We start from the raw sequence: 26421 nt of genomic DNA, 5'->3' as shown, positions 1-26421 counted from the left end.
GAAAAGCCCAAATTTAAAAATAAGAAAAAAGTTGTTTCCTTGATTTCGCGCGCGCTAGTCGTCCCTAATTTGAAGTGACAGACTAGAGGAAAGACAGCTAGTGAACGCTACCGATTATTAACATTCACGTTACTAGCGTAGATGGTGGGGTTTAACTGTTCCTGTTATAACTTTAAAGTACAAAGTGCCCCACCCCCCATTTGTTGAACGCGAACCGCTGAACCTTTCCTCCATAACTCGACATTTTAACTTTGTTGCCGCATTTGGCCACTACAAATGATGATAAAATAAGAATATACTTTGATTATAATAGTGGTTGTAATTAAAGTGATGGTGGTACAGTAGTGTGGTAGGTTTAGCTAACCTTAACTAAAGTTGAAATCACATGCACTATCCCTTTATTTTTATTCACCTTGATTGTCTACGTTGCTGTGAATTGTATTGCAAGTATACAAAAAAAGCTACACTAATAGTCTTACGCAAACTTGACCATCATGAACCACTTCTAAAATGACTGTCATATATTAATCCCAATACTAAAACGACTAAACACAACGTTCATGATAGTTGTTAATGGCTATAAGTTTGTATCTTTGAAATTGTAGTTACTTTATATATTTTTATTGCTCTATGTAATACAGTTAACAGTTAAGAATAGTTTTTGCGCTTGTATTTTTCTATGGCTATGAAGATTCAGTGTTTTATTTTGGAAGAAACATAAATATTAATAAATTTTTTTATATACGCGCATAATCTTGTTTATCGTGACCTTCAAGCTTTCGCTTTATGCCGCTAAAGGCGCTATGATCGTCAATTGGCTGACTTGTGTACCAGAGTAATAATTATGGGAGTGTGTAGGCTTGGGTCGTATGATATTTGAGTCTGACATAAGATGGCGAAGGATGATTGTTTGTTCACTTACATAACCCAAAGAGAGTATTGTGGCAATGGATCTTCTCCTTCAGCTATTCCTTTTCCGGCTCTTCGGCATCGTTTTAACCAAGCTAAAAATCTCTACAGAAAGGATCTGTTTGCTCACTACGGCTGTGTAAATGCAATTGAATTCTCTCACGATGGTGAATGGCTAGCGTCTGGTGAGTGACATTGACACTAATCACTATTTTAATTTCTACAATTCATTTGTATCCTAATAAAAGTTAATTTAAGTATGACACGACTAAACATATCCCCCATAATAAATTTTAGAGTTCCAGTTCTACTTTTATCATATTCTTGTGATTTAGGTTTACCAAACTAACAAAGCTCTTGCATCACAATTCCAGATTCCTGTGAAGTGTGAATTGTGATTTGCAAAATCAAAAGGCTGTATTACTATTACAACTAATAATAGTATGAACTAGATGTGACCCACAAAACATTTGCTATTGTTTTCCTTCCCCAAGCTTGAATTTCACTTATTCTGTAATATTCACTTTTTTTTTCGCAAATATTGTGTTAGATTGATAAAGCCTAGCCTATTTGAAAAAAAAAATCAGACAAATTCTCCTAGACTTGATTTATTTTAATAAAACTTCACATAAAGTAAATTATAAAGTAATAGCATGTTCATTTATATATAAAGTATGAAAAGGTTATGAACATTCAGTGTATGATACAGTTTTATGAGTTAAAACAAAGAAACTCACAGAAATGAAGAACAAAATCTATAGTGGAGTAAAGAAGTATTGAAAAGGAGCTTATAGCACTTTATAAAATTAACCAAATATAAATTATTGCAAAATAAATGTAAAGTTTTATGAAGCCAAACGTAGCTGAATATGCAGACATGTTTCAATGCTTGTTCATGAAGTGATAAGCAAATGGGGTTTTAAACAAACTGTACATGTGTATTTTATAAGATCATAGCAGTTGTATTTAGTGCAATTTTCCTTTTTCAGGAAATTACATGCATGTTATATGCTGTTTGTGTGAAGTACTTTGCAAATAAAACTTAAAGCTGAAATCAAAGCTCATTGTCATGTGATGACAAAAATAGTACCATTTTGTACCATACCCATTGCATTGAAAAGTTTGACAAAGCAAAAGATGGATAAGGTTATTCTGAATTGAAACACCAGCATGCAGTGCAAACTGTTTGGATTTTGGGATTTTCAGTATTTGAATGAGAAATTTGTGAGATTTCCTTAGGTATACTCTGGATGTATAGTCTAAATATTGGTGTAAATAGGTATTACAAATTTAAATTGTTGAAAGAGTTCCTAACCTCATTCTTGGTCTTTTTCTATACAAGGCTGTGGCTCTGATACCAAGTTTATAAAATTGTAATATTTTATAGTGGTAGAGGTACAGTAATGGGATAGGCAGTGTTCACTTAAATTTTAAGTTAAAAAGTTAAACTTGTGTTAACTTAAGGTAACTGTGCTCATTATTCCCTTATTGCAATTTACTTTTATCTAGGTGGACAAGTATTGTAAGAATAGATAAAAAGGCTGTAGTATTAGTAATGTACTTACACGTAACCATTCTGTACCAATTCTGATGACTGTCATTTTTTTATGCTGGTGCTACAATGACTAAACCTGAGTGGTACAAAAGTTCTTACTGACTGTAGTTTTTATACACTATTACTGGGCCTGCATAGCAGAAGTGCACTGTTTACTATTCATGAGTTTTTTGTTTTTTTTTATAAGAAACTTGTTGCAACAGTTTGATATTTTCATTTCAGCTTAAAAAGCTGGGTCATTACTTTGAATAAAAACTAGGCATTTTTTACATGGCTTACTAAAGAAATATGTAGGAAGTTTGGATGTTACTGGGTATTTTCTGCATTTTATTTTCAGAGGATAAGAAGGAATCTTCTGGCCTATTTAATTTCTCCCATTTTATGCCACCTTCTTTCTATAATATGATAGTACAAAAAACATATAAAAAACTTATCTAACACTTTAACATTTCAGCATCTACCACACTTGAATTTAAGGCAAGCTATTTCTTAAGCAGACCATAAAAGTGCCTTAACTTGACTTTTTGAATCATGCCCGAGTTTATAATTTAAAATTGAGGTGCATAATATTACTGTCTGTTGAGATGTATTGATGAAAACTTCATCTGGATTCCTAAGATTTAATCTTAAATTTTTTTTTTTTTTTCACTGGTGGGAACCTCTGGTATGTTAAAAGTAACAGATGGAAGTGTTTTGAAATTAGATAGGCTTGTAGACTGTAACAGTTTTTTGGAGAAGGTGGGTATTGTTTTAGTATTATTGATATTTAGGGTAGTTATTTTAGTTAGGGTTTGAATCTGATTATTTAGTTGCATGGTTATACAAACATTGACAGCTATTTAGTAGAAAATGCACTTTAGCTGCCTAGCACTTTAAAATGTTATTTGTCATATGAACAGGAAATTGAGAATGGACTTTGCACTTTATGAATTTTTTACATTCAAAGTCCTACAGTCCTGTGTTTTTTGAGTGCTAGTGCCTGTATAGTACTTTCAAATAGTACAGTAAAATGGATTAAAATTATTTAATACACTGCTATTAGTACAGATTAAATTTCCACAGCATTCAAACAAGTATAACTTTTGTTAAAGCACTCTCAGGAATGAAAAGAATATCTGAAGAAACTAAAAAATCACAAATCACTACATGTAGCCCTATATACAAGTTTCGACTTTCATAGTACAAAGTTAATATGCAGTTTATTGTATAATTATCATTCCTATAAGTAGCTAGGAATGAGTCTTTACATAGCCTATCAGCTGGTTAGTTAGGGTCAGCTATCTTTTTACATGCTAAAATGCCATTGGCAGCTACTTTATCATTTTCTATTAGAAATTATTTTGAAATAGAATTAGTTATAGTGGTAGTGAAGTAAAAAACTGAACTTAATACATACAAATTTTTTCATTTCACTGAGTGAAGTCTTGGGACTTTTTAGTAACATTCGAGGGCACTTATATATAGATATGCAAGTATATTTTTCCATTTATTATCCACAGTGCACCAGAGCCCATTATAGAAAAGGAAAATGTATTCTTTAGTATTTATAACAACAAAAGAAATTTCAATAATTTTGAACAATTTAAAACATTTTGGAAAATATCAATGTTATGTTTTATTGTAAGTTTTCTTATAATGGACTTCTTTGTAAGTACTAGCTTTTTGTGGAGCGATCAAAATTAACAGGAATTTGTTTTCCTTATTTCCTGTTTTTTTTCTTATGGAAAAGTAGACTTTCTTGATATTAGTGTTCTTATGATACCAGCCATATTTATCCATATGAACATTATTATTACTCTATGGTACAGTAAAAATACTATAGAGTGGAAATTATAAATGTTGACAGTGTCTAAAGAGTATTTTTATTGTAAAGGTAAAAACAGTTTTATCCCATCATTATGTAGTAGCTTTTGAGAATTCAGTATAATAGTAAATTATCTGAGTTAACAATTAACTGTATGGCTAGAAAAGTGATGTACCCAGTAACTGCTGCACTGGTATTAGTATTTAGTAGTATTAGTTGATAGGGGATCTTTTAGTTAGATTTATCTACAGTTTTATATATATCATTATTTTACTGTGTAATAGCTTAGTTTTAGCAAAACATAAATATACATTTGAGTGGGTTTATTGGTAAATTAATGGTTAGGCTTATTAATTAATTCAAGAATAACAAATTGATTATTCTTGCCTGAAACCAATCTTTCCATTTTCACCTTTTTTTGGCATTCAAACAAATCAAAAGTTGAACTATCATTTATTTAGTGTGATAGGTATCTTCAGGTGCAACAATTAAAAGTTGTATTTTCAGTCCTAAAAGTCATAATAGATAAAAATATTTAATGTAAGTAACATAAAATAAACTTTAATGAGCTGAAAATATGATTTAATATTGTTGCTTGGAGTTTATCCTATGAATTTTCACAGGTCTGTTGAACCTCCTACTTTGTTGTCGATGTAAATTAGCATTACTTGGTGACATTGGTTATAAACCTGAAAAACAATAAATATAACATTCTTAGGATTTTTTTTGATTTTTTTTTTTAGATTTCATGAAGAATATCATTAGTTTAATGACCAGATAATTCAATACTTTGGGCATGGTTATAAATAGTTTAAGTAATAATTATAAAGGTACCATTGGAAAATAAAAAACAGCCTTTTCAATACATGGAAATGTGTGCTTTAAACAGAATTTTATTGAGGTATTTGCATTGATTTAAAACAAACATTCTATCGAAAAGTTTTTTTTTAATACAAATTTATTGCTTATGGGTGTGGAGAAAGCCTGAACAATGTTGACCATCTTGAAAAATACATGTATTTTTCTACACTTGGTCATACATATCAATTTTAAGTCTGAGCAGGTCATTTTTCCAGTTATGCTGTTCTTAGGAATAGCCACTCTTATTAAAACATTGTATCCATAATTTTTATTTTGGCTCATCAATCTAAAAAATTTTAATTGAGTTTATCAGAAATATGTCAAGTGTCAGCTCTGATTTCAGAATCTTTGCAGTGTTTGGAGCAGAAAGATATATTTGTTAAATAACTTGTATTTAATGACATTATATGCTATGGTTAAGTAGCATAGCCTTTATTTATGTTAGAATGTATGTGAATATGCATCTGTTCATATACTTTACCATTTTATGTGGAAATACAATGATTTTTTAGGTGGAGATGATAAGAGAGTTCTACTCTGGAATGTAGAGAAAGTAATGACAGGTAAAAGTAAGCCACACAGTATGAAAACTGAACATAGCAGTAATATATTCTGTTTGGGGTTTGACTCGAAGCACACCAGACTTTTTTCTGCAGGTAAGTTCATAGAAATATACGTAAAATAGTTGTAGATACTGTTGTATTGTTATACGTATATATCTGTATGCAAACATTGTATAGTGTGTTGTTTATGGAGTTTTATGTCAAACAGTACCCATGTAGGTGTAAGCCAGTTATTTTGGCACTGAATCAACTTTAAGATAGATGGCAACATTAACCTTATCAATGTACCTGGAAATCCATTGTTTTGATTATACATAGCTGAATGTCTGAGTGTGATTGAATGGTAAAGTCAAATAATGTAACCATCTTCCAAAAATGTAGACAATGAAATAAACTTTCTGTGAATATAAAAATGTGTTCTATTCATATACATGTATAATTAGTTTACTCAGTGTATAAATGAAGCTTTATTTAACAAAGCACAGAAATAAAAACAAGGGAATCCTCAATAGCCACAGCTGTTGTTAAATCTCATTTCAGTCAAGGGATGAAGCTATGAGCTAAATGTTTGTACTTGAAAAACATTCAGAACCATTTTGTGAGCTGTTATGCTGTAGCTAAAAAGGAAGTAACAGAGGTGAATGAAATGTGTTTAATATAACTTGCATGATCAGGTAGAAATGAGATGACAAAATGTTCTCCTCAAAGCTTAGTTTGAATTTTTTCTCAAAGGGCTAAAACTGCTCTATGATATGCAGCTACATTGTGTTCTTTATAACCATAAGGTTTGGGGATCCCATGAGGCTGTCATGTAGATCAAGCAGTGAAGAGCATTTTGATGCAGAAGTATTGTTCTATATGACAGCATCAAGTGCTTTCCAAACCTTGTGGTTATGAAGGACACAATGCAACTATCCTGCAACACAATAGATAAATTCCTTGACTGACAGGCCAACAATGGTAACACCTTAGGTTTAGGTTATGACCTCTAATGAATTTAGTGTGTTCCAAAATCAGAACTTAAAATGTTTAATACTTCATAAATAATATAGGTATACTTTGGGATATTAAGATATAGTATTTGTGTACTACATTGTCTGAAGAGCCCTGTTATGAAGCAAAATGCCTTGTTGGCCCTTTGTGATAGATGGGCTAGTTGATATGTTATCATACACTTTTAATTTCACTAATAAGCTCTTTATTTTTATGAACTTCTAACAAGTGAGTAAAATAGAAAGTTTTACAGGTTCCTCTGTTAAGTTTTATGTGATTCATTAGAGAGACTGACTGTTAAGCATGAACACACTATAATAAAATGGTACTGTGTGGGATTAAAGGTAATTGAATAAACACATTTGTTCAAAGTATGTTTACTTATACAGCTAAAGTGAAAATTATCATAAGCCACTCTTGAGTGAAGAATTGTAATATTCTGTTGAACCAATTCTCTAAGGACAGCTAGTTGTTCATATTATGAATACTGGTCTTAAGAACATTTTAGAATCATTGTTAATTTTGTTCATGTGTATCATGGTGCTGTTGGACAGTTGAATTCAGACCACTGTTGAAGAAGTTGGTCAGATAGGACATAATCAGATGTGTTTTGCAATATACACACATATCTAGTTGTCTTTTTTCCTCAGATAATTATCACAGCATAGCAGTTGCAGTTTCTCCAAGTTATGAGTATATTCCACTATTTGTAGATTCTGGAGGCAACTGTCTTAAATACTGCAGTTGACCAAAGGTGTGGTATTTGATGAGGCTTTTGCTGCAGACAAATGAATGAAGTTTATTTTTCCCTTCAAATTTCAATTAGATCCTTGTTCTTATTCATTATCTTATTAACTATGACAATCAAATCTTTGTATTAGAGCTGAAAGGAAAAAGGTATCTATAAATACATGTTTGTTGTCTTATAAAGTGGTCAGTTGCCATTTATTGTTTAGATGAGTACCTTCATTGAAGTTAATTTTTCTTAATGGTGTTTTTTAATTTATATTTTCTTCAAAGTGCTGTAATTTCCTTTATTGTTCATAATTTACTGAAATGTATCAAATTATTGTCATTTGTTTCAGGAAACGATGAACAAGTCATTGTGCATGATCCTAACACGTAAGTCAAATCTTTAGGATGTATGTGTCTGATTTGCTCATCCATTTTGTCTTGTATTTTAAGTCCAAAATGTTAACATTGTCATTAGTGTTTTGTACACATATACATGTCAGGTTTAAGTAGTTTGTATGAATTATTATAACTTATACTTACACAAAATTTGTACAATACCAAAATATGAACATTTTTTTGTTAGTTAATATGAAGAGAAATGTTTAGTTATAAGTAATATAAATGGGTGTTTTGTATTGTAAATCAGATTGTTTAACAAAAATTAAGGATACTTTATTAGTTCATGCTTAGTGGACAAAGAAATGGACCATGTAGTTGGAAAATTGAGTGCCATTTAAAAATTTTATAATTATGCTATAGTGTACATTTCTTTCATTTAAATAAATCTTTTTGATACACACAGTTGTTAATGTTGACATGTTTTGAAATCATCCCATATATATTGCAATAAATACATCTGGAGATTTGTCATTGTAGACATGGGGTATATACTACTTTTTCTCAAAATTGAGAGTGGATATTACCAAACATATTGTATGGCATTAGTTTATCTACATACAAAATGTGACACGACCCCAGTAAGTATCAGGTAGTTATAAACAGTAAACATTTTATGTAATCATATCTGAATGAAAATTAAGTACACTTATTGGAAATGGATCTGTATTTTGCAAATGACAATTATCAGAGTAGATGTTATATATCTACTTTACACATTTACGTACAGTGCAGAACATGTGAAAATTCTTGTTCTTATGGTATGTTTATGCTAAACTGTGAAAAGCATATTGTCTTAAATCCCTAACTACAAGTTTTGTCATTTTGACCAATCTTGCATCCACTGTGTAACTAGCAAGTAACCATGGAAATATGTATACTATAATTTTTATGTAATAAGTGTTTATTCACAAAATTTTACCACCCTTTAATAAATGGGTTTTTTAATTAATTATGAATTTGTGGAATCTGAGTGCAAGGTGATTTTTATATTAAGAATAGAGTTTTTTTTTTTGCATCTTAGTTTTCAAACTTCATTTGTAGAATGTAACAAAAGATTACAATTATTTATCTTGTAGAGTCTCAGAATAACAATGATTTGACCACTAGTAGCACATCAATATGTCTGCAGACTTGCAATGCTAGATTACCAGGTTTCGACACCTGTTTTGGCAGAGCACAGATAGCCCATTGTGGATGTGTACCTTTGTGCTTAACCTGAAACAAACGCAATTCATACCTGTGTTTATTTAATTTTATTATATTGTGCAGCAAGATGTAAAAAAAACCTGGTGAACAAGTTGCTCAAGTTAAGGTATTGAATTAAGTAACTTTGTGAGATCCTGCTGAGAATTTGTATTTAACTTTTTTCTCATTTCTTATCCAACCTAAGTTTTTAATTTTTATTTTACATTTATGACAGTGAATGAACATAAAAACAAGAAATATAGTCCTTATGTCTAGCCTTTTTTTGCTCTCATCCTCTGTCAAATCTTAATCCTATTTTATAAAGATTATAGTAGTATGTAAAATTATTTATTTATTTCAAATATGCCATTAAGAACACAATAATATGTACAGAAGCATATAATGTTCTGTAACTAATAATTTCATAGGCTTTCTAACTAAGGTATAAATGTGTTAATTCACTTACATGGTGTACATGAACTTTACAATAGTAACTGTTAACCTGTAGACCAAATAATTCAGTTGCAGTGATCAGAACAGTTAGTCTTATATAATAATTAGTAAAGCAAAATTTTCCTTCTTTTATTGGTTGTGAATAATCCAAGATCAAATGATAGAGGATATTACTGAGTTTCTGTGAAAGACAGGATTTGATTCTTAGGCATAGCAAATGTTTGACTTTCTGATTTATATCTACATAAACCAGGAAAATTGGAGGTTATAAAATTAAACTATTCCTTATTAACTCCATGTTTGCAGCACGTGTAACTCTACCTTCCATCTCATGTAAAAAAATTCTTGAATGTTTGTGGTGGGCCATTCAGAATTTTGCACACAAAATGTTCGTATCATGTGATATCAAATGCAATCACCTGTTCTAACGTCATACGATGTCAACCATAGTTTAAAGTTCAATATCAAACTAAATATGTAACTAAGGTTAAAATTGTGAGACATCATGTAGGGGTGAAGAGAAAATAAAAAATGGATTGGAGCAAATAATTCTCATGTGGTACAGAAAAGTGAACCATTCTTCACCTTTGTTCTTAGCTCTTACACTCTGGTTTTCCTTTGGAGTTTTTTTCTTAACATTCAGGATTCCAACTTGTCTGTTTTTTCAATAAGTTCTGAGAGATTTCCCATGGAGACTGCACTCATTGGGTCTGTATTTTAAAAACTATCTGGTAATTTAGTAACCTTGTCCTGGGAGGATAAATGGGACAGGACCTTTCTTCAGTGAGAATCTTATTTTGGTTAGCTGGTCATCCTTCTGAGTTCTAAACTCCCATTTAGTATCTGATTCATTTGGAAGCTTTGACTATGTTGTTGGGTGGGCTCAACCTTCTCTACATTTCTGGTTTTCAGAATTCTCATGTCTACTTTTCTTCCAATGCAAAAGTTTTGTCTTTTTTTTCCAGTAGATTGCAGCAGGTCATTGGAGTATATATACCCTGTGGTGTAGTCTTCCCTTCTTCCCTTGTTTTCACCATCTCTTTGTCTTGTTTACTTGTTTTTTTTTCAAAGGTTTCTATATGACTCTGAGTATCAGTTTTTATTTCTTCCCACCTAGACTTCTACCTGTTAATGTATTCCACATTGAATGCTAGGTGGGGGAGAAGTTATGGATACCTTCATCCTTTTGGTGTGGTCTTCTGTCATCAATATTTTTGTGAAGTGGGTATTTCAGTGGATCTGTCACCATCATTTGTTATAATTATCTGGACATCCCATTTTGATTTATTTCACTAATTGTATTTTATTTTAACATCAGCTGATAGAGGTACATGCTCTTGGAACCTCTGCTTCTTGTTATAGAGCTCCACTTTTGGGTTCATAACATTTAGTTGTTAACCTTTTTCTTGCAAACTTTGAATTTAATTACAACAAGATTAAATTCTGTAGAAAGTGTGGTCTTTAAATCTCCTGATATTTTTCTAGATGGTTCCCACTTTGGAAGCCCTTTTATCAATGCATTTGTGACTCCTTTACAATATACTTCAACTTTCTTGGTCATTGGTCCCAGGCTCCATGACCATAATGGTTTTACCTCTTTGTCTGGACTGTTATAACCTCTTTCTCTACCAATTTTACTTTATTTAATTTTTTTGGCCAACTTTTTGGTATTTCTTATCCTTCATGAGACTTGTATTTTTATTTCTCAAAGATTCCTTTTTACATATGCTTTGTTTATCCATCTTTTCTGTATTGAAGATTTTTAATCAGTTTTCCTTGTTTGTTCATGTCCTCTTCTGGTATGAACTGTTTTGTCCAAACAGCTCTCATTTGTCCTCTTTTCTAACCTTTATTCATTTCTTTTCTATGCCACCTTTCTCTTGTGATACATTTCTTCCAATTTTCAGTCACAAAGACAATGTTCAGATGTTTATATTGTGTTCCTACATTTCTCTGCATAGAGAAAAGTTGATTTTTTTTCATGACTTCTCTTATCTCACAATGTGCTCATTTGCAAGATTGGATGCTTTCCAATACATTTGCCCCCTACCCCCCACTTGTTTTCTTTGCATATTCATTCCAACCTTAGTTACCTCCTTTGTCCTTTCAGGACAGTTCTGTGTTATCTTGTGCATAGTGCTTCCTTCCAAGCCAGTTAACCTTTTTGTTTGATGTGAGTTTTCTTTGTCATGACTTGCCTCCTTCCATTATGACCTATTGGGTTAATTAACTCATCTTGTTTTGTGTAAATTGATGCTTTTCATTTTTTTGATGCCACCTTCCATTAATTTGAACATCTTATAGATTCTCTTATTTATAGCCACAAATACAACCTGGATCAAATAATGCAGGTGAAGATGTGGATAGTTTTAGACACACCTGTTTCCTATTACTTGTATCGCATTTCAGTTTCATCTGCTTGTGGGTGTTATCTTCTTTTCATCATTCTATAATATTTTCAGAGGTCTTAAGAAGGTAATTTATTGAGTTTGTTTTCAGCAACATCCATGCCACCATTATTATATCTATATATCTACATGCAAAAGGTGGTGGAATTCACCACATGGCCAGTGTTATCTCACAGAGAAATCAGTATCATGTGGGGGATAACACTAAGTGGTAAGCCCATGTGCTTCTGTTTAATGTCTGCCTCTTAAGGTGGGATTTTCCATAAGATTGTTTCAGCAGTAGTTATATATCTTACCTTCCAGGTCATGCTTCAGAAGAAAGAAAGAAAAATTACACTTGAAGGATGTATCATCCTCCTTTTGGTCAAGGACTATAGTTTAATGCTATTTGTATCACAAAATGGTTCAGTACACATTGTGTAGGAGTAGGAGTTTTCTTTAAAGGCTTTATGTATGAAAAAAACATCTTAGTAATATTGCAAAGTGATAACTATCAGCTTTACTTAGAGTTATTAACCCCAGTGGTACAGCAGTATGTCTGTGGACTTGCAATGCTAGAAACTGGGTTTTTATACCTGTAATGAGCAGAGCACAGATAGCCTTATCTGTATAATTGTGCCTAATTACAAATAACTATTGAGAGGTGTCTATCTGAAATACTTTTTCAAGTAAGGAAAATGTTAATGGATACCATCTCCTGATTGATACAAACATTTGACTTTTATGTTTGTGACAAAAACTCAAAAGAAAATTCAAAGTTGATATAATGTTATATTTAAAAAGTGTTAACTGTAATGTACATGATACTGTTATATTTTTGTTTCAATAAAAGTCATTAACTTTTATTGCAACCTGCTATATATAAATGTTCTCAAGTCTCTGTTTCTGTGTTTGAGCTTATCAGATTTAACTTCCTGAATAAATTTAATTTTTTTGTTTACAGTGGTGAAATGGTGAAAATGTTTTTACATGACGATGCTGTTTATGGAATTTCAATAGATCCAACAAATGACTGTGTATTTGCAAGTGCCTGTGATGATGGGCGTGTTCTGATATGGGACATAAGAGAGGGATCTGCTTCAGGTAGTAGTTTTCTGTCAAGTTATGTATTTTGTTTTCTTCAAAGAGGACACGACTTTTTAAACTGTTACATATATTGGTTTGTTATAAGTTAAAAAGAAGCTGAAACAAATATAAATTTAAAAAATAATAAACAAAAAATGCTGCACTAATTAAAATGATTCCAGGCTACGAGCTATAATGTTGGATGTAAAATGTTACCCTAGGTTTTGGAGGCAACTGAAAAAGTAGGGCCCACATTGAGGTGGGGATATATCATCTATCAGTCTTAACCTCCATTCACCAGTCTCACCTAAAGAAATAAAATAAAGGATTAGCAACAGATACAGAAATGAAGAGAGCAAAATGTGGGTGCTCAAGCCCACAATGTCCCACATCTTTTTTCAGTTATGAATAAGGACATTTAAAAACTTGGCACTACTTTTTGCAGATGTACACTTTGCTGCATATGAAGGGTTATAGAGTATGATAGTCACAGTAGACTCAATTAATGGGTAGTGGTTGGATGCTATACTAGTTTATTTAAATAACTGGATGGGTCTATCTAGTATAATTTGTTTACTGGACTACTAGTTAGTGCCTTTCTACTGTATTTAGGGCTGGAATGCTAACTTCAAGAGGTAAGTTTTTAACTTACCCTAAAATGGTAGTACCTTATTTTTCTTATTCGTATTTTTTTTTTTTTTTTTTTTTTACTTTGGAGAGCAGTCACCTTCCCACAACTATCTGCAGGCTATGAAGGGTGATATAGATGTGGGCTTGAGCACTGACATCTTGCTATCCTAATTACTATTTCTACATCTATTGCTACTCCTTTATTTTATTTCTTTAGCTGAGACTGGTGAATGGAGGTTAAGACTGATAGTGTATCCCCACTGCAGTGTGGGTCCTAATTATGCAGTCACCTTCAAAACCTAGGGTACATTTTATATCCCACATTATAGGTTGTACCCAATAATTAATTTTAGGATTAAAAGTACTTTCATGGATCAGAAAATTATCAGATTTTAGGAGCAAAATCTATAACCTAATCACTGAAGATAATTATGAAATGTTATTTTTGAAAAACATTTATATTTTATGTTATTTTCACTATTTTATACCTGTTTGGGTTTGGGCAATTTCACTGACCTCATAACCACCATAAGTAATTAGGAAGTAGACATAAGTTACATTTCTTTTACTGCTTGTGTCAATTCATTCTCATAACTTGTTACTCTAATTGTTTGAACTTTCACACACATGCACTATGTCAGTGTTGTTGTGAAACAATTGCAGTGATAAGTTAGTGTAAATTAAAATATCAGACAATACAAGCAAAGTAAATGTGATGTTGTAAATAGATTTTGAAATTATTTTCAGTCTTTGACTTCTTTTTTTTTACATTGTGCCATCATTAACTTATTTATATGAAACCATGATTAGTTTAATGGTTTAATGCAAAAACTAGCCAGTCATTCACTGACAGAGTTGTGTTAAGTGTATGTTAGTTGATAAATGTACATTGTTATTGTAAATAATTCAATAATTCAAACAATCATCAATATTTTCTAAAATGTAACAGTATTTAAGACTTAAATGACACGACAAATGTAGTATATTAGGGTGTGTCCTCTTTACGTAGCATTTCTTCTGAAAGTATCTTACATTTATTTTTGGCTAGCAATTATATTAATGCAAAAATTATATTTATTTGGTATGCTGGCAGCATACTGTGTGTTGCTACTCTTCTTATTTTAGTGTTCAGAAATTAAAAAAAAAATTCATTTGTTCAGATATATGTGCAGTCTTCACATAACATGCTGGTCAAGAAAGTGCGAGTTTGTTTTTCTCTAACAAGTTTATTGTTCTGTGCCATTCATCTGAGATAGTACCTTTGTTTTCTATGGGAAAGATGATGTCCAGAGGTTACATCCTCCCCTATTTACTACCCAAGTAGCACAAGTTGCCCTTGGAAAGCATGACATTATAGTTTAAGTATGTAAATGAGGTGCTTTGTTATTATGGAACAAGCTCTTGTATATTAGTCAGCTTTTAGCTTTCCAATGAAGTCAAATGTCATACTGAATAAATAAAGATAATTTTCACTGTGTGCTTTATATCTGTTCAATCTTTCTCTTACATACAGGTTCACAGAATTTGTTTACTTTGTAATATATATCTAAATCAAATCTCCTGTTATTTCCCCCTCGGTGTGGATTCCTGTATGTGGCGACCCATGAAGGGGAGGAGAGGATCCTGGTGGTTGAGGGGCCCAACCCTAACACACCACTTTGGCCTTGAATTCCTGTAGACGGGCAGCCTTTGGGTGGCTCCCCATGGGTTAATCGGCTGGTCCACTTGGGCTAGAGTCAACCAAGTACCAGTGTTGGAAGTTCTCAACAGGTGTTGTGGACATTGTGTCTGATGCTGGTGTTTGGGTATAGTGCTCATGAAACCCTGGCGTTGCTGCAATGTCCTTGCATGACATTATAGTGCATCCCTTCATAGGGCTCCAAAGTGGTTGGGGTCAGTGGGTACCGAAATTTTCCTTTTTTACCTATGGATCCTCCAACAAAAAATTTAAATAAAATAGTGAAAAAACAATCAATAGGTAAACAACCACGTCTTGAAGACTGAGCAGCAATCTTCAACATCTGTACCCCATTTTCTTATATTACATTCTCTTTCAGAAAAACCTTTACGGCAAATGTCCCCCTTTTTTATCCAGAAGGAACTTGCTGGCTCTCCAAAGTCAGTAAAGAAGCTTCGATCTGGAGACATATTGGTTGAAACATCCACATCCCAACACAGTGAACTCCTCTTGAATTCAAAGGCAATTGGGGATGTACCTATTGAGGTTACCCCTCATGCTACCTTGAATTCATCATGAGGAGTTATTGTTCAGAGGGATTTGAAGAACGTTCCTGAGTCAGAGATTCTCGCTTGTCTCTACACTCGAGGAGTTTCTGCAGTGAGGCGCATTTCCACTCGCAAAGACGGAGTTACACTGCCAACAGATATTCTCGTTTTGACATTTACATCACCACGTGCACCTGCCACCATCAAGGCAGGTTATCTGATTTGCAGGTACAGCTGTACATTCCAAACCCTCTTCGATGTTTCCAATGTCAGAGGTTTGGCCATTCAAAGCCATCCTGTCCTGGTTTCCCGACGTGCTCGTTGTGGTGACAAGGACCACGTTGTGGTGACAAGGACCACGATGCCTATGAGTGTCACACGGACCCACATTGTGCCAACTGCAATGGTTCCCACCCTTCCTACTTTCGTTCTTGCCCAAAATTGTTGGAGGAAAAAGAGGTGCAGCATTTGAAAACGACTCATAACATTAGTTATCCTGAGGCTCGGAAATTGCTGTCTGCTACTCCATCTCAGACATATGCTGCTGTGGCTCGTTCCATAACTACAGTGTGAGTGCAGACATATTTCTCTGTGCCTCCAAGAGAATCATTTTCAAAACAAATGAAAAGCCTTTTGACCTCCATGGTTAAAAAGGTTGATGAATCGACCTCTACACCTATCTATTGTTCCTCCCACACGTTCCAACAAATCTCAAGATCCACATCCTTCGGTTTCAAATTATGGCATTTCTTTTGATACATCTTTTTCTCCCACCCCCTGATGCAAAACAATCATTCGTTCACGTCCTCAGTCACTGGAATCCCCTTCCAACAACAAAGACCTGCCCAATCAACCCAGGGCAGGATCCATGGAGGTCGGTAGACCTCCTCCGAATAAGGACAGTAAGGAAAAAAGACGTGGTCATAAATAGAAGGGTTCTCCAGCCACTTCACCTACGCATCATTAAAAATGGCCACCTTGATATAATGGAACTGTCGTGGTTTATGTTCTAATCTGGATGATATCAAAACACTGATTGCTTCCTACCATCCTGTATGTCTTTCCTTACAAGAAACATTTCTAAAACCTGCTGATACAGTCACCATTCGGCAGTTTTCTTTGTACAGAAATGACAGGCTGTGTGATGGACGAGTACATGGAGGAGTGGCACTATTGGTTGATCAGCATGTGCCCACCCTGTCTTTGTCACTCAACACACCCTTGGAGGCTGTAGCCATCTGTGTTTCTTTGGGTCATACCATCACTGTTTGTTCTCTCTTTCTGTCCCCTGGAGAGACGTGTGATCAATCAGACCTTGATACTCTCATTGAACAGTTGCCATCTCCATTTCTAATCCTGGGGGACTTTAATAGACATCATCCCCTCTGGGGAAGTGCTGTTATTGATGGGAGGGGTTGCTCTGTAGAGCATATGCTCTCTGGTCACAATCTTTCCCTTTTCAATACTGGTTCTTCCACTTATTTTCACACACCTAGTCAGTCCTTTACCGCTATTGATCTCTCGGTTTGCTCCCCTTCATTATTTTCCCATTTTTCATGGAGGGTTGACAATAATCCACTAGGCAGTGACCATTTTTGTATACTTTTGAGAGAGACTGGCTGTGGTTGATGCCACCCTACCCACGTGCCCCAGTGGAAGCTGGATCAGGCAGACTGGTCCACTTTCACTGCCCTCGCAGAACTTGATCCTGCCATTGTCAGTCAGCCATCAATAGGCAACTGTGTGGCAGCTGTAACTGACTGTATTATACAAGCAGCTGCTCAGTGTATTCCTAAAACCTCGACACATTTTCCACGATATCCTCATCCGTGGTGGAATCCTGCCTGCCACATGGCACGGAAGGCTCAAAAACGGTCCTGGAATACTTTTCGTAGATATCCCACACTTTTGAACCACATTGCTTTCCAACGGGCCCATGCACATGCTTGGTGGGTATGACGTCAAAGCCAGAAGGAATCTTGGATTAAGTTCACAACTAGCATATCTTCTTCCACCAGTTCCAAGGTCATATGGGACAGGATTCGAAAGGTCAGTGGGCACTACAATTCTGTCCCCCTCTCCATCTTACTCTCTGATGGCCAATAGGTAGCTGATGTCCGGAGCATCACCGATACTCTAGGTGAAAGCTTTTGCTGGGTATCTAGCACTTCTGCTTGTTCCTCCATCTTCTTGGCCATCAAGAGCATTCACCTCTTTCCTTTCGAACTGACTGTCTTTTTGACTATAATTGTCCCTTTACACTGGTGAAACTGAAAATGACCCTTCATCGGTCTGGCAATACATCTGTTGGACCTGATGATGCACGCTATGACATGCTGCGCTATCTCTCTCCTGTTTCTCTTGATATTCTTCTAATTGTTTTTAACCGGATCTGGCAGGAGAATGTTTTTCCTGATGCCTGGCACCAGGCTATTATCTTACCTTTCTCTAAACCTTGGAAAGATCCCAAGATTCCTTCACACTACCGTCCAATTGCTTTGACGAGCTGTCTCTGTGAGACCTTAGAGAGGATGGTTAATGCTCGTCTTCTTTGGTTCCTCGAATCAAACAACCTCCTCTCGCCCACCCGGTGTGGGTTCCGACGACAGCATTCCACCACGGACCACCTAATTCGACTTGAAACATCAATCAGAGAAGCCTTTCTCAAATGCCAACACTTTGTTTCAATATTCTTTGACATTGAGAAGGCACAACATGGAGGTATGGCATTTTGTGATACCTCCATATATATGGGTTATGTGGCCATTTACCTATGTTTATTAAAAAATTTTTAATGGACAGGAGATTCCACGTTCATATGGGTTCAACACTTTCCCGTTCTTTTGTACAGGAACTTGGGGTCTCTCAGGGCTGTGTTTTGAGTGTCACACTTTTCAGTGTTCAAATTAATGCCATCACTGAACAACTCCCTCTCACTGTTGCAAACGGGCTCTATGTTGATGACTTTCACATCTCGTGTCAGTTGTTGAACATGAGGTATATTGAGCGGCAACTACAAAGTGCCCTCAATCGTGTACTGAAGTGGACTATGGCGAACAGATTTAATTTTTCTCTCTAAAACCGTTTGCATGCACTTTTGCCACCAACGGGGTATCCACCCTGATCCTGAACTCTGTATTGGTGAAATTTCGCTGCCAGTGGTCACTGAGACTAAGTTCTTGGGGCTTATCTTTGACCGTAAGCTGACCTTTATACCACACTTAAAGCAGCTACGGGTCAAATGCACAAGAGCACTGAACATCCTCCATGTCCTCTCTACCACCAGTTGGGGAGCAGATCAACGTTCTATGTTAGATATATCGTGCTCTTATTCGTTCAAAACTTGACTATGGATCAATGGTCTATGGCTCTGCCAGGCCCTCGGCCTTAAGGATGCTGGACCCCATTTATTATCAAGGACTTTGACTCTGCACTGGGGTTTTCCACACCTCCCTAGTTCAGAGCTTATACGTGGAATCTCACAAACCTTCTCTGCACCTTCGCCGTTTGCAACTGTCTTTAATGTATTCTTCGAAATTTCACTCCTTACCAAAGCACCTCACTTGGGGATGTGTTTTCCTTCCTCAGTGGGCCTTACTTTTTCAAAATAGACAATCTGCCATTGCTTCTTTTGGCCTTTGCATCCAGGCATAATTGGTAAATTGGGTCTGTCCTTGGATAACATTGCAGAATCCACTGGTCAGCCCATCTCCCCATGGCTTATTACAGCCCCCAAATGTGACCTTTCTTTAAGTCATCTGAAAAAGACAGATACTCCCGATTGGAATTACCGTCTTTTAATTATTGCACATCTTTTGAACAATCATTTCATTCCAATTTATACGGATGGTTCCAAATCAGGTAATTCTGTGGGCTCTGCTATGCTTTGTTGCGGTTCGGAGGATGCATGCAGAATCCCCTCTACAGCTTTTGTGTTCACTGCTGAACTGTAAGTAATATCTCTTGCCCTGGATCATATTGGAGCTGAGCAGTACTCCAACTGCACTATTTATACTGACTCTCTCAGTTCTCTGCTGGCCTTGGAATCACTTCATGTTGGCTCGCACCCTGTTCTCGCTGATATTCAAAACCGACTGGCCCATTTCTCATTAACATCTATTTCTGTCCAGTTTTTCTGGATACCAGACCATGTTGGTATTCACGGGAATGTGCTTGCAGACATGGCAGCTAAATCTATCTGCTCTGGCACTATCACCACTGTGCCTATTCCGTACATGGACTATGGTCCTGTATTCAACTGGCAGTCGACTTGGAGTGAGCAATGCGACAACAAGCTTTTTCAAATAAAACCCTATGTTGGGCTTTGGCCATCTAGCTTTCGTAAAGTTCGGAAGGAGGAAGTTGTTCTAACTAGACTACGCATTGGTCACAGTTTTTTAACTCATTGTTTTATCTTATCTGGAACTGATGCACCAATGTGTAGTTTGTGTAACACTCAAATCACTATCAGCCACATTTTACTTTCTTGCCATCATTACAATTCTCAACGACGGCAATATTTTAAACATGTTTTTTCCCAAGGTTTATCTGTAACATTAGACAGTGTTATTGGTGATGGTGACACTGTCCACCTTGATAAAGTTTTTAGTTTTTTAATGGCCATTAAGCTTTTTAATCTCATTCAAGTGTTTGATATTTATTCATTACACCTTTTTAATTGTGGTTCTTTTATCAGAGTTTCAATATCTCTAGTTCAGTTTGACATTAGAAAATGGCCAGAACAATAAATAACTCGACACCAGGACTGGAAAGACCAACTTCAGGTGACTAATGCTGCTGTTTGAACTACCCGTTAGTCGTCCTGGTGAGTTGTTATTACAATTTTGTTGCATGTCTTTTAACACTTTTATGACTTTACCTTTTGGTACTGGCCATAATGACACATAACCCAGAACCAGGACTGGAAAGAGCAACTTCATATGACTGACGGTGGTTCTTGTACTTACCTGTTAGTCTTCCTGGCGGGTTATGATCATTACCATTCTGCTACAGGAAGTCCTTTACAACTTTGTAGACTGAATGTCAATATTGGTTTTATGAAAGTTTCTGTTTTTAATTGTTGTTTTGTTTTTACCTTCATTTCTTTTACGAATTTTACTACATTTACTTTACTTTTACCTTTTTACAGGACATTTGGCTAATTTTTATTACCATTTTGCTACATGTCTTTTAACACTTTTCTTATTTTACCTTTTGATAATGGCTGTTATGACAACATAACCCGGAACCAGGACTGGAAAGGCCAACTTCAGGTGACTGATGGTGGTTCTTGAACTTACCTGTTTGTCTTCCTGGCAGGTTATGATCATTACCATTTTGTTAGAGAAAGTCCTTTACAACTTTTCTTACTCTGCTTTTTCTCTTAACATTGTTGACTAGATGTCAGTATTGGTTTTTTGCTTTTACTGTTTTTCAATGATGTTTTGTTTTATCTTCATTTCCTTTTATGTATTTTACTACATTTAATTTATTTTTACCTTTTTACTGGACATTTGGCACAGATAGCCTAGCTGCTTTGTGCCATAAAACACTAAATCAATCAATCAATCCTGTTATTTTGAATACCTTACTTATCCACTTTTGAGGAAAATCTGTTTTACCCGAGATTACCACACTTCCAAAAAAAGTGTCGTGCTGATACATTTAGCTCACAGTCTATAAGCTTCTGCTTGTGAAAATCAGACTAGAGGTCAAGTGCATGTTGGTTGGTCCTCTTCATAGTGATCTGTATCAATAGAGACTAAACATATGAATAGGCATATTCCACTTCATAGTACATCTGTATTATTGGAGACCAAGCACACGAATAGGCATGTAACACTTTGATTCAACAGCTTTATGTTGAGCCTGAAATGCTGGAAGACAAACACATGAATAGGTATATTTCACTTTGACTAACAACCTGTGTCTCCACAACAGGCAGTTGCTGTCCATTCTACAAAGTTCTATCATAAATACTCTGCCTAAACAATTTATCAAAGAACTTTGTGGGGTGCTTGAATCACAAGAGACCAAGCACATCAAGTGGTATGTTTTACTTTGGATTAATTTCATATTGACTTTAAATCATTGGAAGCCAAGCACATAAACAGGTGTGTTCCACTTTGATTGAAGAATTTTATGGTGAATTTGAATTACTAGAGGCTAAGCACATCAAGTGGTGTGTTTCACTTTGGAGTAACTTCATTTTAACTCTGAATCATTGGAAGCCAAGCACATGAACAGGTGTGTTTAACTTTGATCAAACAATTTAATGGTAAGTTTGAATTGCTGTAGGTCTGAATAGGCTTGTTCACTTTGACTGGTGAAGTTCTTGGTGAGTTGGAATATCCTGAAGATTAAGAATGTGAGATTTCCACATTCACGGAAGAAAAAAATGATGAAGTACTGAAGGCACAATTAAAAAATGATGGAGAATGACAGGTCTATAGAAGAAAATAAAACTATCATCAACTAATAAAAAAAAAAAATTACATTTTCTGTTCTCAAAGATAACTTTTTATGTTGGGCTAATTAATAATTTAATTTTTGTTTAAAACTTGATCCAGACAGTGTTCAACAAGTTTTCAATCGGTTTGCGTGTAATATAAATAAAAAAATCCAAGTTAATATCTTGAACCATGTTTTTATTAGAAAATGAAATGACAAAAAGCTGAAAGTGGTTATTTTAGAAAATGATGTAGTGGTATTACATGTAACTCAACATCTTACAATATTGTTATAAACATGACTTAACAGAACAAATAACTTACTTCATTTACATTTTTTTTTTAATTTATTAAATGCTCCATTGCTGGTTTAAATTAGTAATAAGTGTATACTGCTATTTAAGTATAAAACTAAGCACCTGACTACCAGTAATAATTTACTCGAAATATACTTTCAATTAATAAAGTTTTTCTCTAGTCATTGTAATGTTGAACATACAAGGTACCATTGTGGATAATATTAACATATTTGAATATTAATATCATTTTATATGCTGTTGAATAATCAGAATTGTTTTAGGATATCTTGGGTAATATGAGCAATTATTGATAAGTTCAGTGATATTTTAAAGTGATCTTTCTTTACTTATATACAAGGTGGGCAGAAAGTCTTTGGCATGGGTGCCCCCCTTTAATTAAGTCTCATGTTAACAATTTAGATTTTTTGTTTTAGTTTTGAGTGATTAAGAAACAATATGAAACAACATATACTTTTAAACAAAAATTAAGTTTTGCTAAGGTCACTTCTAATATGCTAAGGAGGTTGTCATATCGCAAATGGAGACGTATCATTATATATCACTTTTATTAATCGAGTCTTTGGTGAGTCTGTGCAAGTATGAGATGTCAATATGTGACAAGTCCTTTATTTCATATGAATTACCTTTGTTTGAAGTTGGGGTGCCTAGACTTCTTGCTCACCCTGTATGTTGTATATCTTTCTAGTGGGTGAATTTTTCATTACCTAGTAAGAGATTTATAGTTCTGAAAGATTATTTGTTGTTTTTCTTTTTTGTAGGAATACAGTAGTAAGTAATACAAGGATTGGTGTAATCATTCTCTATGATTTTATGCTGAGGAAGAAAACTTTTGTCTCTCTTGTAATTTTGTTGTTTATTCTAGAACCTTTCGTGCTTGCTAACTATACATCAGCATTCCATGCTGTTATGTACAACCCAGTGGAGCCGAGGTTACTGGCTACTGCTAATTCTAAAGAAGGAATTGGTTTGTGGGATATCAGAAAACCTCGGACGTAAGCTAGTTTAACCATTATTTCTTTATATTTTTCTTTAGGTTGTTTTTTTGTAATGTAATCATTATAAACAGTCCATATTTACTTACATTCACAAGCAAATTTGAAATTCTTTATAACACACACACACACACATTTTTCAGTATTAACTCAACTTATAATATTTGTAACATCTTGTATATTGCATGTTACTGTAGTGTGTAAAGCCAAAGCCACAGACTCGTGTTGCATTAATGCAGGGCTGTGAATCATCAAGCCAGTAGATAATTGGACTGCTATAAACAATTCACTTGTGGATTTGATTCTGTTTGAATATCTGAACATATAATATACATCTATCATTCCACAGATGTTTCATCTTATGACAGAATAGAAGTATGAGAATAACATGAATAATACGTTGTCTCTTTAAATATGAAATACTTTTTGTTTAATTTGAATAAAGTGGTCTTTCCATTGCTCATGGAGCTGGATGAAATCTGCCAATGGGCAAGGTGTAATCTGCTGGTTGCCAGAGAAACAGTTCTGCTCTGATGTAAATACTTGGTTGTAATGTGTTGCAAATATGTACAAGTTTTTAAACTTTAAAACACTAGGAAAAGCAAGTGATTTCAAGACATGAACAAGTTGAAACATGGAAGACTGAATAAATGAAATATACTGAACACTCAAGTAAAAAAGCAAAATGTGATTTTGAGGCATTACTAAATGTATTTTAATATTTGTTTTTTTTATTAGTCAATCAAAGGTGTTTAATTTGAGTAACTAACAAACTTGATAATTTTTTTAATTTTAAAAGTGGAAAGTGTTTTTGAAGTTGAGGCTTTTAAGTAAGTTTAAATGTATTTCAAGTACTAATACTTTAAAGTTCTGATTACAAAACTGTTTTCTGTTGCTGTAGTTGTACAAGAATTTGTAACTACAGAAATTTAGAAACAGAAGAAGATTAAAATGTTTAAGTCTACTTTAATGTACATTATAGTATTTATTGCAAATATATTTTTGAGAAAAAATGATTTAAATTGACTAAACCATAAATAAATATACTTGTGCTTAGGAAGTGTTATTTTTTCCTGGAAATTTATTTAACAGCTTACATCGTTAAAGTTAATTTTCTGTCAACATCTGTGTGATTGGGTTGGCCTTAAAAATATGTTTTGTTACTTTTCTAGTGTCTTACTGCGATATGGAGGGTCCTTGTCTGCACAGAGTGCTATGAGTGTTCGATTCAATTGTTCAGGGACTCGATTAGTTGCTCTGCGACGACGTCTGCCCCCTGTTATCTGTAATTTGCATTCTTCTTATCCAGTTGCTGAATTTGACCACCCAGGTTACTACAACTCCTGTACAATGAAAAGCTGTTGCTTTGGAGGTGACAATGATCAGGTGCTGTTTTCTTTATGGGTTAAAATTCTTTGTTCAGTGTTTCATTCATATTTCAGCCCTTTTTTATATTATATTTATTCATTCAACATTCTATTATATTATTCTTAATGCTTTGTTTAATGTACCTAATTATTTTTCACTCAACTGTATTAAAATTTTACCAATTCACTGACTTATTACCTTTATTTCAACCTGTTTAATATTTTTTGTTTCATATTATGTAAAACTGGAGGAATACTTGGATAGAGGTAGTGTAATGAAATACAAAAATTGAAGTTTCTTAACATTTATTTTTTGAAAAAGATTCTTTAACTGTAAAAATTGAGGTGTAAATCAACTGTATAAAAAGTTTGATAAGTCAGTTACATAATAACACTACCTGAAATGAGATCATAAATGCATGTTGGATTTTGATGTTTGTTGTAATATTGTAATATTCTGTATGTTTATATTTGATTTTAATGAAAGGTGTAATTTGCCTGTAACTGATAGGAAAAAATATAACTTACTGACATTTTTCAAATGTGATTTGTTATCCAAATTAGCTTAAGGGCCAAAAGCAGAATTAATTGAGTAAAGACAAAACTTTGGCACAGTTTGACAGTTGACTAAATTTCTGATATAGACAAATGGGGAAGTAATTATAATTTCTTTTTGATGAGATTTACAACTTTACTTGAAATTTTAGAAGATGTAGGTGTGATAAAATGAAATTTAGAACTGTTTTTGGAAAGCTAAATTAATAGGATTCAGCTATTAAATTAAAACAAAATAGCTATGTAATGATTATTTAGGTCCAAAGGTTGAACAATGGATTGATTTTTATCAGAATTGTGAGCAAAAAGGTAATAATGTTAACAGTGTCTACTGAGTATGATTTTGTTTTGAAGCTGATAAGTTGGGAACTCTAAAATTTAGTGTTAGTGTCTTAGATTAGTAATATGTATTTTATGTATTATGTATTTTCAGTTAAGAAAATATCACTGTTAGAAAAAGTATTCTACTTGTTTTATTTTGAAGGATCAGAAAGCTTGCTCATGTGATTAAAACAGGCAGGAAAAATGTCATGACTGAAATAAGTATGGGACCAAAAAATTTTATTTTCAGAAGCCTGGTTTATTTATTGGAAATTTGTGATGAATTAATGTTAACCAATGCCATCTAATTAGATTGTACCTTAAACAAAACAAAGTGTAGAATTATCAGTAAAATTAGCTATTATTATTAGATGTAGAAGTAACACACACACACACACACACACACAGATTTTTTGGTGCTTTCTAATACACAGACACAAAGTACAAAAGAAGAAGAAATGGTTTAGGATGAATGGATTAAAATTTTTGTTTTGATTTAAATATTGGAATTCCACCCATACTTAATCCCCTTCATTTATTTATAGATGATAACATTATGTAACTGTTTTGAGATATTTTCACCTGATCTTTGTATTTATTCATTAGGAGGTATTACATTCAATCTTGTACA

The 26421-nt window shown here is 34.0% G+C and overlaps 1 protein-coding gene across 1 annotated transcript in view; it reads left to right on the top strand.

The window, feature by feature from the left end:
- The first annotated feature begins 802 nt into the window (after positions 1-802).
- Positions 803-26421, top strand: part of LOC143231025 (uncharacterized) — a 35753-nt gene continuing 10134 nt past the window's right edge. The window contains exons 1-6 of the mRNA XM_076465495.1: positions 803-1094; positions 5642-5785; positions 7771-7807; positions 12809-12948; positions 23418-23547; positions 24720-24933. Coding sequence (XP_076321610.1) covers positions 893-1094; positions 5642-5785; positions 7771-7807; positions 12809-12948; positions 23418-23547; positions 24720-24933 — 867 coding nt within the window. The 5' untranslated portion in view covers positions 803-892. The remainder of the gene's footprint in view (positions 1095-5641; positions 5786-7770; positions 7808-12808; positions 12949-23417; positions 23548-24719; positions 24934-26421) is intronic.

The sequence above is a fragment of the Tachypleus tridentatus genome, chromosome 10, assembly GCF_004210375.1.
Source record: "Tachypleus tridentatus isolate NWPU-2018 chromosome 10, ASM421037v1, whole genome shotgun sequence".
NCBI lineage: Eukaryota > Metazoa > Arthropoda > Merostomata > Xiphosura > Limulidae > Tachypleus > Tachypleus tridentatus.
The sequence above is the reverse complement of the archived record's forward strand: the minus strand, read 5'-3'. Positions and strand labels throughout refer to the sequence as shown.